The sequence below is a fragment of the Carya illinoinensis genome, chromosome 16, assembly GCF_018687715.1.
Source record: "Carya illinoinensis cultivar Pawnee chromosome 16, C.illinoinensisPawnee_v1, whole genome shotgun sequence".
NCBI classification, from domain to species: domain Eukaryota; kingdom Viridiplantae; phylum Streptophyta; class Magnoliopsida; order Fagales; family Juglandaceae; genus Carya; species Carya illinoinensis.
In genome coordinates, this window is record NC_056767.1 from 17,430,455 (window position 1) to 17,450,000 (window position 19,546).

At 39.2% G+C, this 19,546-nt stretch overlaps 1 protein-coding gene across 3 annotated transcripts; it reads right to left on the reverse strand.

Annotated features, from left to right (window-relative positions):
- Nucleotides 1-7,640: 7,640 nt before the first annotated feature.
- Nucleotides 7,641-11,340, reverse strand: LOC122299837 (aspartic proteinase Asp1-like). 3 transcript variants are annotated; one of them, XM_043110299.1, is made up of 9 exons: nucleotides 10,737-11,340; nucleotides 9,685-9,802; nucleotides 9,361-9,587; nucleotides 8,914-9,147; nucleotides 8,664-8,802; nucleotides 8,394-8,588; nucleotides 8,206-8,278; nucleotides 8,026-8,113; nucleotides 7,641-7,935 (listed from the first exon to the last, which is right to left on the reverse strand). In XM_043110299.1, exons 1-9 carry the CDS (start codon nucleotides 10,856-10,858, stop codon nucleotides 7,839-7,841), a joined length of 1,293 nt encoding a protein of 430 aa, XP_042966233.1. In that variant the 5' UTR covers nucleotides 10,859-11,340; the 3' UTR covers nucleotides 7,641-7,838. The 3 variants fall into 3 exon arrangements, with proteins under 3 accessions (XP_042966233.1, XP_042966232.1, XP_042966234.1); XM_043110298.1 differs by having other exon boundaries at nucleotides 10,659-11,334; XM_043110300.1 differs by lacking the exon at nucleotides 7,641-7,935 and having other exon boundaries at nucleotides 8,019-8,113; nucleotides 10,659-11,336.
- Nucleotides 11,341-19,546: the final 8,206 nt, after the last annotated feature.

Genomic DNA, 19,546 nt, shown 5'->3' on the forward strand with positions numbered 1-19,546 from the left:
GCCAAAATTCCATATTTTTCTTTCTAGGGCTGGTTGAATTACTCCTAATCCTAGGTTTTTTTGTGTTGGTCGAAATTCCATCTTGTTAGGGCTACTGAAAATTTCATCATCTAGGGTTTCATTGATTTCTTTCTATTTCCTTGTTAATTTTTATATGTTTGAATTCAATTGTTTGATTGTCAAAATTGAATATTGCTATTTGTGATTGAATTGGTAAGAAAAGAAAAGAAAAGAAAGGAAAAAGAAAAGAAAAAAAAAATGAAAGGAAAAGAAAAGAAAATCCAAATTTTTATTTTATTTTATTGAGCATTATCATCAAAGGGGCTGCATACATTATTATAGTTGGTATCTTATCTTATAGTTACCCTTCCATTCCTATAATTCCCTTGATTCTCTTGTCATTTTATTCCTTCTGTGTTTCTCTTGGACCTAATTACCAGTTGGGATAAAACAAGGTTGTATTGTCTTGATTGAGTTCAATTAGTTCTTAAAGAACTTGAGTGGAGAAAACTCTTGAGGTAAAAGGCAAGAGAGTGTGAGATCATTATCAGAAAAAAAAAATAGTCAATTAAAAGTGAAACACGAGTGAAGTGTCATTATTTGAGTGTAAACACGTAAGAAAGTGTGTGAGGTTTTACCACTAACATTCTTTTTGTGCAGCACATTACGATGTATCAAAGGAGTGACTCATCACTGAATGGGATAGTAGATAACTCATTCTTTGTGTTGCAGGCCATGTAACAACAGTTTGAATGATTGAATTTGGTGTGGGGGGAAATAGAGGATAGGATGGATCAATGAGATGTAGTGAGTAGAAATCTGCAATGTGCGAGAGAAAGGAGGAGACGTGAGCCTAGTGTTGAACATGAGTCTCTTGTTGCCAGACTTGCTCTCAATATACAAGTTAAGGTGGATGATATAGAGTAGTAGAGAGAGAACATTTTTCATACTAAATGCCACTTCAACAACAAGGTATGTAGTATAATCATTGATGGAGAGAGTTGTACTAATGTGGCTAGCACTACTTTAGTTGAGAAATTGAATTTACCTACCTTGAAACACCCTAGACCATACAAGTTGCAGTGATTGAATGATTGTGGGGATGTTAGGGTAAATAAACAAGTGCTAGTTTCTTTTTCAATTAGGAAGTACAAGGATGAGGTGCTTTATAATGTAGTGCCTATCCATGTTGGCCATATTTTGTTAGAGAGGTCGTGGTAGTATGATTGGAGTGTGATCCATGATGGGGTCAAGAAAATGTACAGCTTTGTAAAAGAAGGTAAAACAATCAAACTTGCTCATTTAACCACGAAACAGGTCCATGAGGACTAACTAAAGTTGAAAAGTGAAAGTGAGGTTGATCAAAACAGAATGAGAAAAATTGAGATTGATAAAAAAAAAATAGTGAAAGTGAGGTTGAGTGAAAAAAAGGAGTGGGAGTGAGAATGAGGAACAGAAAGATAGTGAGATCGAAGATGAGAGAGAGAGAAAAATGAGAGAGAAAATAAATGAGGGTGAGGCTGAAACCTCAAGAAAAAAAGAGAGTGAAAAAAAAGAGGAGAGTGAAGAAAGTGACAGAAAAATAAAGAGAGAAGTAAGTTTTTATACTAAGACAAATTTTAGTACTAATGAACTTGACAAACCTTTACCTAGTGTTGTTGTCTCTTTATTGCAGAGCTATGAGATCATGAGTCCTAGTAGTGTGTTTAGTGGATTGCCACCTATTAGAAGATAGAGCATTACATTAATTTTGTGCCGAGTGTGACAATTCCTAACCGACCTCTCTTTGAAGAACATGAGTCCTTGACACACTTGAAGGAACAAGGTAAGTTGTTGACCAGAATGCATGCTAAGTGGGAGGACTGTCTTGAGACTTTTCCTCATGTTATCGCATACACACAAGGTGAGGAAAATTTTGTGGTTCATACATTAGCAAGGAGGTATGTCCTTATCTTTAATTTACATGCAAAGTTATTGAGATTTGAATATGAAAAGAAATTGCATGCTAATGATGATGACTTTGCTAGTGTATATGGAACATGTGAGGAAGCATCGTTTGGTAAGTTCTATAAACTAGATTGGTACTTGTTTAGATAGAAAAGACTTTATGTGCCTGCTAGTTTTGTGATAGACATGGAGGTAGCTTGTTGGTTAACTTGGGTGTCATGAAGATTTTAGACGTGTTACATGAGCACTTTTGGGCGTATCATTTGCCATTCATTGGCATGTTGCATGAACGTTTGTGGCAGTATCATTTTCCATTCATTAACGTGTTGTATGAACATTTTTGCGAATATTAATTTCCATTCATTGACATTGCATATAATCGAAGTTGTCATTTTGGTGTAAGGAAGACTTTAGATGTTATTCATGAACGTTTATGAGAGTATCATTTGCCTTTCATTTACTTGTTGTATGAACGTTTGCGGGAGTATTATTTGCCCTTGTTAGAGTTTTCATGTAATAGGACCATGTATACTACCATTTTTTATTTTCATCTTGAAATTGTATATGGTTTTAATCCACTTACTCCTTTAGCATTGATACTTTTGCTTGTTGATGACAGGAGTGGCTTGGATAGACTTTTTCACATTCTTCAGAAAATTAATGTAATTCATATCAAGTGGATTTTCTAGGTAAGTATCATATTTATGCTACTTTCAATGTTTCTGATCTTTTTCCTTTTGATCTAGGTGGAATTCAAGGTCGAATCCTTTTGATGAGAGGGGGAATGATGAGCCCCAAGGCGGATCAAGTCTTAAGAATCAATTACAAGATCAAGAGCCAAGAAGATTAAGGAAGCAATGTAAGGATTGGTGCAATTTACTTAGGTGAAGCTAACAAGAGCCCAACACTTAAGATGAGCTTGAAAAAAGAAGAGCTAATTTTGATCCACTTGATACAAGCTGTGGAAGACATGACTTAGAGATATGGCTATTATTAAGACTTTCAATTTGTTTTAAGGATTTTTATTATTAGTTTAGAATAAGTGGGCTTGAGGATGCTTAGCCCACATATGTCTTATTTCTAATGAACTAGGATTTTTAAAAAGGCCTTGTATTTTGGCCAATAGCTTATTTGGAAAGTTATTATTTTATTTGAATTAGAGTTTTAGAAGTTACTGTAGCATAGCACTATTCACGCTACAGTACTTGCGGCACTATTCACTAGGATTTTTTGAGATGGTTTATTTAAACCATTTGTAGCCTCATTTGAAAATGTTAGACTATTGAATTTTTATTGTGACTTAAGTTATCTCCTCTTGTTCTTGATTAAACTTTTGAACTTATCAAAGGTAAATTACAACTTTTGTGGCGTCCCTCCTTGTAATACGGGTTCTTGAGATAGGTTCTTCAATGGGTATAGATTTTAATATAATCTAACAAGTTCTCAACGGGTCTAGATTCTCCATCCATTGACTTGAGTTTGACTTTCTTGAGTGAGTTTTCAAATTGATTGTAGGTTCAAGGGATTCAAATTCCACAGGTTCACATCAGTTTCCTTGAAAGATCTGGCGACGAGCAAATAACGATGCCATGGGTGGAAGGGATGATGTGGCCCATTGGAGGGAGAAAACTGGCAAGATTATCCTCCCCAAGGACAACCTCTAAGTGAACAAGGATGGAATGTTGGGTTGCCCAGTCTCAGACGATCGCGATGCGACGTAGCTTGCACAGCATAGCGATAGGACACACAACCCTATCGCTCAGCACAACTCCCCTAGAAGCCTTAATCGAGAACTCAGCACAACTGACTTGGCCTACTGGGAACTCCCATATAGCCAAACACATAGAAGAACTTGCCGATCCAGTTCAACACCTTGCGATATCTCGCCTCTGGTACAATCAGGGCATGCATTCCCAAGAAGTTATAGATATCCCCAGCACCCCTCTTCACGTTGTGACTCGAGAAACTCGCGGAAGGTGAGGTTGGCATGTTTAGGGTCAGACTTCAACAAAGCCTATCACCACAAAATGTAGCAACGGATGAAGATTTGCCAAGCGTTCCAGTGAGACTGAGTTGGGGCCAACCCGAGACAGTGTAGAACTTTTTGAACTGGACGAGGGAAAGGCAACCTTAGCCCATAGGAGAACATGCTGGGGAAGAGAGTGACATAGACCGCCGAGCCGTACACACTTACAGCCCTCTCATGCAGCCCCGGGGCTTCAAGAACCAATGTATCTGGGATATGATAAGTCAGAGCTAGCGATCAAAGGAAATCAAGGGAGGCCTCAAAACACCAAAAGTGGCCTACCTAACAAGCTTCATACGAACCGGCCTTAGGACGATGCTCAGAACTTGCGGGTTTGGCAGATTTCCACGTGGCCATTTGGAATCCAATGAAAAGAGAGGAGGAAGGAATATGCATGGAGCAAATGGGATGAGAGCGAAACAAAAGAGTATGACAAAAGTTATCAATTCTCGATACACTACGAATGCAGATGGGGGGGAGGTTTAAAGCCCCTCATGCATACGCAGCCACAGAGGAAAGAAAGCATCTAAGAGTCATCACTATGGAAAAGATGGATCGACCCCATCTGATATTGGGATTAACACCCTAAGAACAGCAATGCAAGAACCAAGGCTGGACATTGGGACCATTAGCCCTCCAGTATTTTCACTCAACGATGGGAAAAGAAGGACAAATGGCAATATTAAGCAAAAGCAAAAGAAATTCCCTTCGGTCCCCCATATAGGGGGCCTAAGAGGCCTGGCCCAAACCCACAGGGCCCCTCGGCAACCCAAGTGGGACCCGCGATTGACAAAAATTGGGCATGCCCATTTGGGTCAGGATGAGACAATGCACAGAGTGCGAGAAGCCAAAACTAAGGGAAAGGAAAGGAGGCACGCCAAAGAGAAGGGACGAGACTCCAAAATAGTACAGGGAGATCACGCCGCATTAAATGAGTTCATCAGACAATCACACTACATTAACGACTAAGCCTAGTGTTAATGACTAAGCCAAGGGGGCCACGCCACATTAATGACAGTATGACAAAGGGAGCTCTCAAAGGATTTCCCTTCCCTACCCCACCCCCCTCCCAATTCCCAGGTTGTAGGGAATGACCTTCTGACTCTTGGGACTGGGTATATAAGGTGACTTGACCTTCAAGTAAAGGGGATTGCTTCCTCTAATCACTCTTCCTCATACCAGTACTTAATTTATGTAAATCTCTACTTGCTAAGAGTGATCACTAACTTTGGCATCGGAGGCTTCTCGGGAGATCCCAGGGCCACCTTTTCCTACTTTGTCTTTGCATTTGCAGGCCCAAGCTACAAAAGACCCAGATAGCTAAGAACCCGACCCTTAGGTATACAAAACATGCCATCAACAAATAGTATGTAGAAGTAATTTAATCAAGTGATTAAACACAATGCTATAAATCTGATGAAATAGGGTTTGGAGGTGAACTTTAGGGTTTGCAGAAAATATTTGGGTCTCGGTTTCAACCAAGCTTTTAGGGTTTCAATTGGATTCAAAATGTTTATGGTTTCACTAGGGTTGAAACCCTCTTTGGTTTTGGTACAATTTGGATGGCTGTATGGAATAGGGTTTTGCTTAGGTGGCATGATCTTACACCTTGATTCCTTCACAATCCATCTCATGATTCCTCTTAGTACCAAGTGTCCAATACTATTCACCAAAAGTGGCTAAAATTTTGCCAAGTGTCCAGTACTATTGAGGTTATTGTTCACTCCAAGAAAGTGAAAAATAAATCTTACACTGTAAAATTTTAAATATTCATACAAACCTAACTGTACAAATCGTTTATCGAAATTCAACTTCAAAGTACCTCAAAATAAGCAAAATGCATTTTCGAACAAGTGTTTCGTCCAAAAATTGAAAATGAGATTATTGTGCCATAAAATCTTAAATAATCAACTTAGTCTAATGGCCAAACCATAATGCATTTTGACCCTTTTAACTACCTCAAATAAATAAAATCGAGCTTCTAGCACCATAATGAGTGGTAACACTGACTATGCTGACAGACTAAAATCGACGTGATTGGTCAATTCGTAAAAATTTACTGGGTTTTCACAGGGTTCCAAAAGTCTATAAAAATTCCATCATTGAATTTCTAACAGGCTGTTATAATGAAGCTGTGCATTTTGAGAAGCAACGGCTTTTAACATAAAGGGAGATCAAAATGGTGCATTAGGAACCTAAGTGGACCTGTGCATTTTGGAGATAGAAGGCATCACACGGGAATGAAGGACTATATGTTATGTTTAATTCTTAGTTGTAATAAAACGTCTACAGTTAATTTTGTAGCATAGAATGAGTATGAGAAACTAGAAACTTGTATAAGAGTGCTTGTTTAGACTTGTTATAATTGAAGTTCATTTGGAGGTTGGAGGTCCCTCGAAAGCCTCTACCAAGAATTAAGAATTTAGTTATTGGGTTTCTTTTTTTTCTTGTTCAAAGTTTTGTATTGTTTCTTTGCTCTTGGTTGTGTTCTTTCTGTGACTAAAGGAAGCCCGTGAATGAACCTCCAAGAGCATACAGAGTTTTAACAAATCTTCAACTTTATAGCAATGCTACTCTCACCTACATCATTAGGGAAGAAGGAATTTTCAAAGAGAAAATTAATTACAAACTTGACAGTGCAATTATCTTAAATTCTACCCATCATAAACCCCTGGGAAAAAGAACTGGATGTAGCACAAGAAGGTAAATATACAGATCTTTTTTAGTTAGATGCCAATCTATAAGACAAAGCAACTAGAATACGTGAAGGGGAGAGAAGGCAATTGTTATCATTGCACCAATATTACCATCACGGCATATCAATAAAAGAGAAGTGCTATAATTACGAAAAGACAAAAATAAACCGACAAACTGACATAGTTTGATCAAAATACAACATTATTTCAAATGGGAAAATGGTGCCAACACCTTTGTCCAATGTAATGTTATTTGATAAAAAGGCAATAAAATGGTTGTCACGAAGGTGGTTTCTGGAATTGTCTAATAAATGGATCATTTAGTAGGGGTACACTGTAGAGGACTGAGTTGAAGATGTTGCTGAGGATTTACTATTTCATGTTGTTAGTTGGGTAAGCATGGAGCTCTTGGGAAAGGAGAAGTCAGAGCTACGAGGGCTATCTTATTGCACGATAATGCGTTCTTCTGGTGGAGCTTGTAGAGCATAGCGCCAAGAAAGCTGTCTGGAACTTGAACTTGTTATCTACATTCGTTAATAACGTCTGTTATAAATCTTGCAATATTGAATGATCACGTGAAAGTGTTATAGGAACATTGATTGTAATAAGAAATTTATAATTTCGAAGAGATATAAATAAATAAAAATTAATGGCTTTGATTATTTATTCTTCCCAAGCCATAATTTGCATCATTTGAGGGGAAAAAAGCAGTTGGGCCCTTTCAGAGTGCCACACGAATAGGATGAAGATGACTGAAAATTTTATCCACTAACTTCATTTGGAACCGTGTGTAAATCAAGGAGAAACTAAGGGAAAACACATTTGGCTGGATCCTTAGTGAGGATTGGTGAGAATATTTTTCGATCATTCATAATAGAAAAAGATTGAAATGATTGAAAAATATTGAGGCATGGATCCGAACCTATGTCCGATTGAATTTAAGCTCGTAGGAAAAATTGAAAAAGATTGTATCCAGTTAATGCCGCTGCATTTTAATTTATGAAATGCTAGTAACCAACATATGTATATAATATGCCCATTTACATTTCCTACCTTCTAGAAAACACTAAGATATGAATTCTTGTTAATCTTCTATGACTAAACAACATATAGGATACATTGTCTATACTTTTGCCTTGACATTTACTTTGAAGCTTTTTGCTAACCACTTATTGATCTTCCCATGAAACATAAGTTGCAGGGTAATCCTCTGGTGTAATAAGTGCATAATGATGAGAAAAACCTTCACCAGAATCACGATCCGCACTGTTAATGAACAGAAAAAAAAAATCTTGTAAGAAAGCTCTCGGCAGAATCACAGTAAAGTAAGAGTATTAGGAGAAAGTGCTTCAGGACCTTGGAAGCCTCTCACAATTTGCAGGAGTCCATCCAATTTGCTGCTTTTCGTTGTCATAAATCACCATTTTGTCTTGCAAAGATATGTCTGACAAATGAGAAAATAGATTAGTGCAAACTGTAGCATTGTGTCTTTGTATAATAATCATCCAGAAGCATTTTGCTTTGAGGGCTTCTTACCTCCAATTATGTTTAGATTTTTGAGTCCTACTTCGGTGCCATTCAAAATTCCCAAGCATACATTGCCTTGTTTCTGAGAGTGAACTTGTTAGACATTTCTCATAACCTATTTCTCTATTCACTATACTGCAGGAAACCCAATGAAAAATCAGAGAAAGCCATAAAAGGGATTTTCAGTAAGTGCTTACTGTAACAATAAGATATGCTTCAGGTGCTAAATGTAGCTGAACATTCTTGGCATGTGTAAAGCTCAGTATTAAAGGCTTGAAGTAGTTCTTGACATCACCAACAGATTTGAAAGGCTTTGTGCCTTTCCAGCAGATTGGGAGTGATTGGTCCTCTGGTGCATCCTTGAATGGCTTTCCATTTAATTCTTTTGTCAGCTGAGATGGGGGTTAATAGTCAGGTTTTGCACATAAGAACAATTTGTAGAAGAATGCACACCTTTGCATTCTCACCAGACTGACTGTGGCTCGGTAAGCTTGGGAATTGAAGTATGTATAAGAACTTCCACTGTCAAAGACAATGAGGAGACCATTTACCCCAGTTGACTTTCCACCAAAAAGAAGTTCAGCTGGTCCTGATGTGTAGTGGTACCTGAAATAGACCATCTAGCATGAATTCATTGAAAGTGTATGATGATCCTACACACATTGCAGGAAAAAAAAAAAAAAAACTATACGAGAAGGGAAGTTGGAGGTTGCCTACTCCAGGGAATTGTGTGAAGTGGGTAACCATATGATTCCTGAAGAAGGGACAAGGTCATCTCCAAAGAATAAGAATCCTCCCTGTCGTCCACCTAAACAGTGGCCTACTACATCCCGTGTTAAACCCATAGTATGCAATTGTGACACTATGCTTGCTTTGCCATTGCCAAGGCCCAAGACTCCTGCCGTGGATGGTGGAGAGTGCGGCCCAGAGTATTTTTGGTCATATCCACACCTGCAGACAACAGGAACAGCATACGGCGGCAAACGTGCCATTAATTAAACATGAATTAGAGGTATAAAGCTCAAGCCATGCCAAAAGCTGACCAACTTGCATTTTTTTTTTCTTTTTTCAAAAAGAATGCTTTCAGGATTCACATCCTGTTATTTTTAATAATCAATGTAAAATTGAAAGTGCCCATTTTTTATAAGAGAAACTGATACGCACCCAAAGGCCAAACGGGGACCAATGATGGAGCCATTGGTAAAGCGAAGGGGAAAGTAGTCCTTGACCAGCACACCAAGGGAAGATCCATGATCAGCATATGTGACCACATAATCGCACTGCTCATTAGGGTCCTTCGCCTTGTGGTTTCCCGGGTAGTGCATGGCAGCACACACGGGATCTGCATAAGTGACAATGTTATTGTTCGGTTTATAAAGTCGATTACGGGGCTGCACAAGGAAACGACAACACACAAAAGAACTAGGTCAGCACATTATTAGAACCAGATGGTTGGATTATTTTCTTAAATCTAATGTAAAAATTAACCTTGGTGCAACCGGTACAAGGTGCATCGCATTGGACCCAAGTGAGGTCACTGCCAGAATCAATATCAAGGTCGTACTGCTTAGGCGGATGGCCTATCTTGAGAGTTACAAAGTAGTACCTGTCAAATTCAGAGATATAATTCCTTGAGCCTTTTAATAAGCATAAGTTGAAAGGCGCATTTAAAACAGGCACAAAATGAAGTAATGATACCTTCAACTCTGAGACGGGAAAACAGTAAAGCTACCCCAAGGGAAACTAACATACAGATGGTAAACTAAATAAAAACTTCTGAGAAATGCAGCTTTAGAAATGGCTTGTGAAAGTCTGATGCAACAAGTAAATTGAAGGAGAAATCAAATAACGTTAGGAACATGACCATTTGAAAAATCGGTAGAAAAAAAAAAAAAAAAAAATTAATGTAACGTTTCAGCATCCACAATAGTTGCAATAGTTGCTTTATTTACTCCGTTCCACATCCATAATGAGGGCATTCGAAGCCATATCACCTCCCCCATAAGGGGAGAGAGTGCGTGAAAGCCATGCGTTGAATCTAATAATTCAAACAATAGAATAGTGAAATCATCACAGAATCAAATTTCAATATAAAATCAAACAAACAGCAGTGAAATATATATTAAAAAGAAAACCAATCAGGAAATCAATTTAAGATCACTTTTAGTGAAAATTTGTAAGATAACTTGAAAATTAAGCTAGTCCAACAGATTAGGCAAAATTGAGACGAAGGGGTTAGGTATTCTATAATTCAAACGATAACGAATATTCGAACATTCAACCAAGTCAACAAATGGAAACCTCGAAAACTCAAACGAACACACCCATACAAGAAATAAAAGAAAAGGAGTTAGAAGTAGTAAATGAACAGGTCCCAAGATTGAGCAAGAGAACTAAATCAGCCGTGTAGTATTATGATTAAAAGCTTCCTAAGAATCCAAGTCAACAATCAAAACCCATACCCAAGAGGATAAACGTTTCCTTGAACAGGAAAAATAACTGAAGAGCCAAAGCGATTAGGGGATGCGGGGTGGACTGACTTTGTCTTGCTCTGAGGGTGCTGATTGGAATCTGAGAAACTGCCTGCAGGGAAAGTTGCGAGCATACGCAGAAAGAAAAAGGCCGTCAACGCTATCATAGTTGTCGGCCCTCTCTCACCCATCTTGACCTGCCTTTTCAATTGCAGACAAATTGCGTTTCTTTTGGATCAGCGGCCGACAGCAGTTCAAAAGGTTTTGGATTAAAAGATCCCAAGACCAAGACTTTGGAGGGTTAAGTGTTGGGATTCTACTGTCTTGTCTGATTCTTGAGCTTAGTTATATACATGTTTTCTGTCACAAAATACAGTGAGAATTTTAGAAAGTGTTTTCCGGGACGCGAGAAACAAAGAGAGATTTGGATTCTATGGTCGCATTGCCGGAGCGCAGGAGCAGCGTTATAAAGCGGGTAGTTGTTTGGTCAAAAACGGCCACCACTTGTTAGGGGCCCACCTCATTATTTGCTGTTGTCATTGTTCCATCAAAGTTTGAGATAGAAGGGGAACGTCTCTCACTTTGCCTTGACTATGTGCACTAACTAGTCGGTGAATAGAGTGAAGGTTAAGAACAGGAGCTTCTGTATGTACCTGTGGTGATAGAAAGAGGACACTTCGATATAGATATTTCTGGAAATGAGGGTAGAGAAAGTAAGGCCAACTGGCCAAGGTTCGACAGGGTACATATGTGAGATCTATTTTTGCTTCATGTTGCGGAATTTTTAAAGCCTGATTTGGTTTTACGAAAAGTTTAAATCCTTTTATTTTACTTTATCTCATCTCAATATTTAAATATAATTTAAAAATAAATATTTTTTAATTTTGAATTCTTAACTTTTCAACTTCTTTTATCTAATGATTAATTAATAATTATAACTTTTTTAAATTCTAAACAAAACATAAAAAATAATTTAAATTTTTTAAATTTTAAAATAAAAATAATAGTAGAACCCTTTTTTAACTTTATAATCATTTTTCTTATTCAACTTTTTTTTCTCATTTCTCAAACCCCATAAAAAATCGTAACTTAAATTATTTCACTATTATTTATAAATTATCTCACTACTATTTACAGATTTCTTATTTCAACTCATATTATTTCATTTGTGTAGTCAAACGAGACCTTAATTCTTCAATAGGTCTATCCTACAAGTGCAATGATGTGTAGTGTGAGTTTCATGCAAATCTTTAACCATTGGGTTAGGTTTAGATTGCCTCTCTCCATTATTTGAAATTGAGTGATGATGTATATAAATTCTAAATACGCAAGTGTCGTGTGATGCCTACATATTTCTACTTAAGATTTAGCAAACTCTAAAACGTCAGGATATGTAACACAAGGTGTGACAACCAAGATTTTAGCTAAACCTCTGATTTATTTTAGTATATTATTATTTCAAGATTTTAGCTAAACCTCTGATTTATTTTAGTATATTATTATTTCTGGTCAAGTAAAGTGGAATAACCCATTTGGAGACTAGAATGGAGTACTAGGCATCAAAGGTCTTCAGGAAGACCCAAGCCCATGAGTGATTCGGCCCTTATAGTGAAATTAGGGTTTTGGAGCCTATTAGAGTTAGGGCACATGCCCAACCCAAACTCTTGGATGCCACTTGTCATCTATTGGAACCTACCAGTAATGTTTGATTAATCTGGACTGAATTGACAGAAGAGAGGTGAGAGAGAGTCTAGTTTTTGGTCTTACATGCCAACTCTAGGGGATAACCCCCTTCTTGCCATGTGTCATGCACGTAGGAAGGCTTGCTTATGGAAAAGAGGTGTGGTGACACTTGTCACTTGTAGAATGAGGGTCTAGAAGGAAAATGATAAGACCATGGGAAAATGGAGCCTAGGGAAGGCTAAGAGGCCATGCACGACAACCATAGAGAGAAAGGATTTCAATTTCTAAGAGAGGGTTGCCATGTGTCAAAGATGATGAAAGGTTTTGCCTTGGAAATGAACAAAATTAAATTGAGAAAATGAAGAGGTACACGCTTAGGGCTTCTAGAAATATTTTTGGTGGGAAACCTTTGGGTTGGATGGCACATGGGAAGGGTGTTGCCACCCACATTGCCCAATCACAAGTTTCCAAAACTTTGGGAAGATGAAGGGTTACCTTAAGAGTTAGAGAGATTTTCGGCAACCACTATACACACACACTTCACTTACCACTTGGCAAGCATGCACTTGGGTAGAAGATTTGTTTTGAGAATCACTCTTCTACCATTTTATATGTGGAATCTAGACGCTTGAAGAAGGGCAAAATTGGAACTAGGTATTGGGGGATTTTCATTAGGGGCCTCAAAGCCCACAAAGGCTAGCCCGAGCCCAACGTCAAGCATGCCCCCTATATCCCGAGTAGCCAAAAGTGACTTGGCCCAAGCCCGCGGGGGATCGCCTAGTGGTTTAGAATCAACCCATGACCCATGTAGGTTGGGCATGACCGCCCTCATTGGGATGAGATGTTGTTGAAGAAGCGTAGGAAACCAAGTCGAAGGAAGGAAAAGGAAGCACAACAAGGGGGAAGAGATTGGACTACCCAGCGATGCTAGGAGACCACGCTGTATTAAATGTGTTCACTAGATAACCATGCCGCATTAAAGACAGCATGGCAGAAGGAGTTCCAAGAGGATTTCTCATTCTCCCAAGTCGTAGGGCATGGCCATCTGACTCTCCAAGCTAAGTATAAAAGGCCCCTTTGACTACCAGGTAAAGGGATCAAATGATTCGAATCCTCTGGCTAAGAATACATTAATGCTCATCATCTCCTTAATTCCCCACTGCTTAGTAAAGCCAGGCTAACTTAGACATCAGAGGTTCCCTGGCCCGCCTCAGGGCTACCTTTCCCGATACATTCTTCGTTGTTGCAGGCCCCTAAAACAGAAGACTCGGACCACTGAGGATTTGACCCAAAGGTGTACGAAACACATCGTTAACAATTGACACTGTCTATGGGATTCAAAAAATTGTAAAAACAAACTTGTCTTTCATATGCCTACAAAAACCAATTCTTAGTTGGTGTGGGACCCAAAAGAAGAAACCTTAGGATTGGTGGCCATGGAGCAGCTCGTTGAAAAGCTCACCAACGAAATGGATGCCCTTTGAGCAAAGAACCAGGCCCTCAAGGACAACCTTTAGGAGTAAGTGCACCATGGAGATCTGAGTGCCAGTGAGCACTAGGAATCTTGGAGGGAAGTAGAGGGCAAAAATGAGCAAGAAAAGAGGAAATGTATGCAAGATGAGCTGCTTAACCTCAAGGGAAAGAATGAGAAAATGATGAAAAAAATGAGGAGGTCATTTAAAGTAGATCAGCTACTCATCAGTATGGGTTTGCCCTACAACGCAAAGGTGATAGCGGTTCTGCTGCCACCAAAGTTGATGGGCCCCAAGGCGGACCAAGTCTTAAGGATCAATTACAATATTAAGAGGCAAGAAAGATCAAAGAAGCAATGCAAGGATTGGTGCAATCCAATTGGGATGAAGCTAGCAAGAGTCAGAATCAGTTTTGATCCACTTGATCCAAGCTATGGAAGATACGACTTGGGCCTGTTATTATGGAAAGCCTTGGACTTATTTATTTCATTAAAAGAGCTTATTTTATTAGTTTTGAATAAGTGGGCTTGAGGATGTCAACCCACATATATGTCTTATTTCTAATGAACTAGGATTTTTGAGAAGACCTTGTATTTTGGCCAAGGGTTTATTTGGGAAGTTATTATTTTATGTGAACTAGGGTTTTAGAGGTTACTGTAGCGCGTCACTGTTCATGCTACAATACTGTTGTACTATTCCCTTAGGGTTTTTAGGAATTGTTTATTTAAACCACTTGTAGCCTTATTTGAGGGGGTACGACATTTTATTTGAATTTTTATTGTGAGTGAGTTTTCTCCTCTTATTCTTGATTGAACTCTTGAACTTATCAAAGGTAAATCACAACCTTTGTGGCGTTTCTCCTTATAATTTGTGTTCTTGAGACGAGATTTCAATGGGTCTAGATTTTAATATAATCTACGTTCTTGAAATGAGATCTCAACGGGCTGGGTCTAAATTCTTCATCCATAGACTTGAGTTTGGCATTATTGGATTTGTTTTCCAATATTGTTGTTGGATCTCGAAGCGAGTCGATTGAGGTTCATATCAAAAGTTCTGGGTCTCGCCTATGGAGACATATGACGAGACATGGGACCTAGTTGAGCATTTTGAAACCTTCAAGGCTCACGTGATGTTGCATGGGTTTCCCAAGGAGGTGGCTTGCAAAGCCTTCCCACTGACCCTGAGGGGACCCGCATGGACGTGGTTCGGCTCCCTAGCACCCAGCTCCATTGGAAACTTCAACGAATTAGCTCGCCTATTTCTCACCCACTTCATGACCAGCAGGAGAAAAATGCGCTTTGCCGCCTTCCTCCTCACCGTCAAACAGAGAGAAGATGAAAACTTGAAAATTTATCTGGCTCAGTTTAACAAGGAGTGAATGATTGCAGAGGACTAAGACAAAAAGATCACCCTAGCAGCACTTCTCGAGGGAGTTTGGCACCGATTGGTGTTCATGGCAGAACTGGCCAAAAGGACCCCCACGACCCTCAGAGAGTTCATGGATCAAACCGACAACTTCATACAGGCCGAGGATACCCTTCGCACATTGGTTGAACCCTGGCAACAAGAACTAGAGCAAGCAGACAGGAAAGATAAAACCCACACGAAAAGCCACACTCAAGAAAGAGCTAAATGAAAGCAAGGGAAGTAAGGAAAGAAGAGCCCGCCGTAAAGAACCTGCCACATCGGCATGACCGATCAACATTCACCGTCATGAAGGATGATAAACAACCAAACTCGAAAGAGCATCGTTACTACACTTACGATCCATCGACCACCCACAACACAGGGTAGTGCAATTCACACTGGGGGGACTGGGCTCCTCCCCGATACCCTTCGTCTTGACATGTGGAGAGACTGTGGAGGGAGCGTTCTCGGGAGAGGAGTCCTGATAGAGGATATCAGTAGAGGAGGTGGGAAAGCCCGAGAAGGAGGGAAGCCGAATAGGGACCACCATACCCCCTCCACAGCAACCATACCAAAAGGTGCCCCCAACGGGAGAAATCTGCACCATCATGGAAGGTTTTGTTAATGGAGGAGCAACTTCATCTGGAAGAAAAGCAAACGCAATAGAGGCCCGATATCAAGAAGTTTACTCAACCTTTTGCTGTCCCAATAGGTATCATAGGGGCGAGCCCACTCCCTTGATCTCCTTTGGAGAAACTGACGAGGAGGGAGTCTTCTACCCGCATAATGATGCATTAGTGGTCACCATGCAGATCACTAACTTCACCACCAGAAGTATCCTCATCGACAATGGCAAATATTTTGTTTTAGGAAGCGTTCCTCCTCATGGGAATAGATATGGGCTCAAGGAATTCTCTGGGGAAACAGTTCAACTAGTGGGGACAATCACCTTATCTATCTTGGTCGGCAACCCACCCCACACCACCTCAGTCACAGTCGACTTCTTAATAGTAAGAGCTCCCTCGTCTTATAATGTCATCATTGACTGACTAACGTTCAACAAACTGAAGAAATTACTTCCACCTACCACCTAAAGGTAAAGTTCCCAATGACCGAGGGGGTAGGCGAGCTCCAAGGAGAACAAGCCTGTGCAAGATAATGCTATGCGTAGGAGTTAAAGCCAATGGCGGGAGTAGCAACACCTAGCACGTGTAATAGCCTGCTAGAAATTCATTGGTGGAATTTCTATAAACTTTAGGAACCTCGTGAAATATTTTCACGAATCGACTAATCGCATAGGTTTTAGTTTGTCAACATAGTATCACTCACTATGGTGTCAAAAGTGTGATTTTATTTATTTGAGGTAGTTAAAAGTGTCAGAATACATTATGATCTATGTCAATTGACTTAGTTGTTTATTTAAGATTTTATGGCACAATAATCTCATTTTCAGTTTTCGATCAGTTTTCGGACGATGTGCTTGATCGAAAACGCGTTTTGCTTTTTCTGAGACACTTCGAGGTAGAATTTTGATAAACAAATTGCACAATTAGGTTTGTATGAATATTTTAGATTTTTCGTTGTAAAATTTATTTTTCACCTTCCCAGAATGAATAGTAACCTCAATAGTAACACCTAGCTCAGTGTTTTTAAAATCACAGTGTGGAATGTCCAAATTAGATTAGAGAAGTTTTATTTGGATACTTGAAAAGATCTTAGCCACACTTGGTTAATAGAATTAGACACTTGGCACAAAGAGTAACCATTAGATGGATTTGTGGATGAAATCAAGGTGTGAGATCATGCCACCTAAGCAAAACCCTATTCTTTCATCTGATCAACCAAATTGAGTTAGATCAAAGAGTATTTCAACCCTAGTGAAACCCTAAATGGTTGGAATCCAATTGAATTCCCAAAAATTTTGTTGAAACCAAAACTCTAAATGGTTTCCCCAAACCCTAAAGTTGGCCTTCAAACCCTTTTTGATCCAATTTCTAGCATTGTATTTAATTCACCAAATTCTTGTTATGACATTATTATCCAACATTTTAAATCTTGAAAATTTGTTTAGACCAAGAAAAACTAGATTTGGACTTGATAACATCCCAAACCCTAACCAAACCACAAATTTGGCTACCTTGGCAAAGCTTCTTGAAGAAACATCCTCCCTCACATGACAGGCCATCCATTACCTTTTCTATTGTAGCTTCATCGAGCTCCTCACCTCCCCCCACGAGCCTCTCTCTCTTCCAACCTGAAATGGCTTTCAAGCATCCCCATGCCTTGCTGTACGCAGCAACCCAGGCCGCCAACTACCACCCACGGCCTCCCCTAACCACCATGGATCCTCTTTGAGCTCCTTCTTGCCAGCCAAGCCTCTCTCTCAATTTCCATGCCATAAGACCCAAAGCCCAAAATCCCTCCAAGAACCATTGTGCACCCACCGTGTGCCACCTCAGCACCACCATGAGGCCACTACTCTGGGACCACATCCAAACCTTTCCCGCTTAAATCCACACCTATAGCCACCTTTAATAGCCCAAATAGCCACCGTACGTGGTTTAGCAACCACGTACGACTCTTCTGACCCCTTTGACCGTGATGAGCAGCGAGCAACGCATGGGTTATCTTATCTCATCGATGGTATAACCCTCTATCCCTCATTATTTTATGATAAATGTTAGTTGATAGGTTGTGGACTGTGTTGTTAGTATTGTGAAGTTCACTACATAGTTTTGAAGTGTTGGGCATAATTGTATAGTGTGCTATGCAGTGATGTAGACTATGCAGTGAAGTATGGGTGTGAGGTGTGTGTCGTAGTTGTGATGCAGTGTAGTGTTGTGAAGGGAGTACACGTGGTGTGTACTCTATGTAGTGCGGCGATGCACCGTGTGGCGCAGCCATAGTGACATGTGACATAGTGTGGATGGAAGAGAGTTCACGTGGAGTATACTCTTTGTAGTGTCATGATACACGGGAAGACGTGTCACGAAGGTTTGAATGGTGTAGTTAAGGAGCGTAGAACGTGTTGGTAGTGTTGGGAACTGTGGACAATGTCCCAAAATAGTTGTGATGTGATCCTGTTATAGTGATGAGTATCACAATGTAGCTTGGAAGTAGTCTCGAGCTACGTGATGTGATGAAGATGCTGTGAATGGAGCCATGATGTGTCAAGTGTTGGGATGAGCTTGTAAAGAGCCGGGAAATAGGAAGGTCCTCTTGACCAGGTGATGACTTCCATAATTTAGTATATTTTATCCTCTTCAAAGTTTAGTCTAATTTTATTTATTTTTGTTGATTTTAAGTTTCATTGTTATTATTTAAATTTTATTTCAGATTTAAAGAAGATGAATATCCAAATTTTAGAAGCCTCTCATCTAAGGACTCTTAGATTTAAATGAAGATTTATTTGAATATAAAAGTTGATCACCAGTGCTATTTGGGAATAAAAAACCAAGTTAAATTTTTGAAGATGCTAAAGATAGAAGAAGATTTCTAAATTTAAAAGGAAGAGACATTGGCAAAGGGAAGTGATTTGAACCTACTCTATTGGTTTAACTTACCACATAGGACGTGCATGGGACTCAATTACTTGGCAAAAGTTATGATGGTTGGATTTGGTCACTTGGTGCAAACCGTAGCAGTTAGTTTGGATTTCTTTTGGCTGGCACAAATGTACATGGAGATGATGTTTTACGAAATGGGCCATTTGGATTTGGACGTAGTGAGACGCAAGGGCTTGACTTGGAGAGACGCACGCATGCGGGATCAAGATGGAACGCAGCAAATTCTTATTTGATTTTTTTTTTATATGAGGTGCAGCTTGAGGAACCAAAAGTAACGAAGCAATTCCTTCCATTTTGAGTGGGCACAATAGTTTTTTTTACTTTTGTTTTTTTTGGAACGGACGTCATTTTGGAGTGGGATTTTTTCGTTTGAAGATGCTGCTGTGACTAAGAGGCTACAACTGCGAGGAGCATTTTTCAGTGTTCATTTTCCTTCCATTATTCTCAGAAAAATTATGATGAATTCATTTATGTTGAATTTAATTTTTAGCATGAACTAAATTTTCTTTATTTTAGGAAAACGATGTAATCTAGTTCTAAACTATGCTTGATTTTCTACTAATTTGAAGTAATTCTCTTTCATGTTTGCCTGATTTGTTATGAGCTTACTGCTTCTAATTAGTTAGCCATTAATTAGATGATTATAATCTTGTAATTTGCTATCGAAAGAGGGAATTATATGATAGATCTTGGATATTTCGGCATAGGTAAATATAGAGATCGAAAAACTTATATAAACCTATGTAGTATT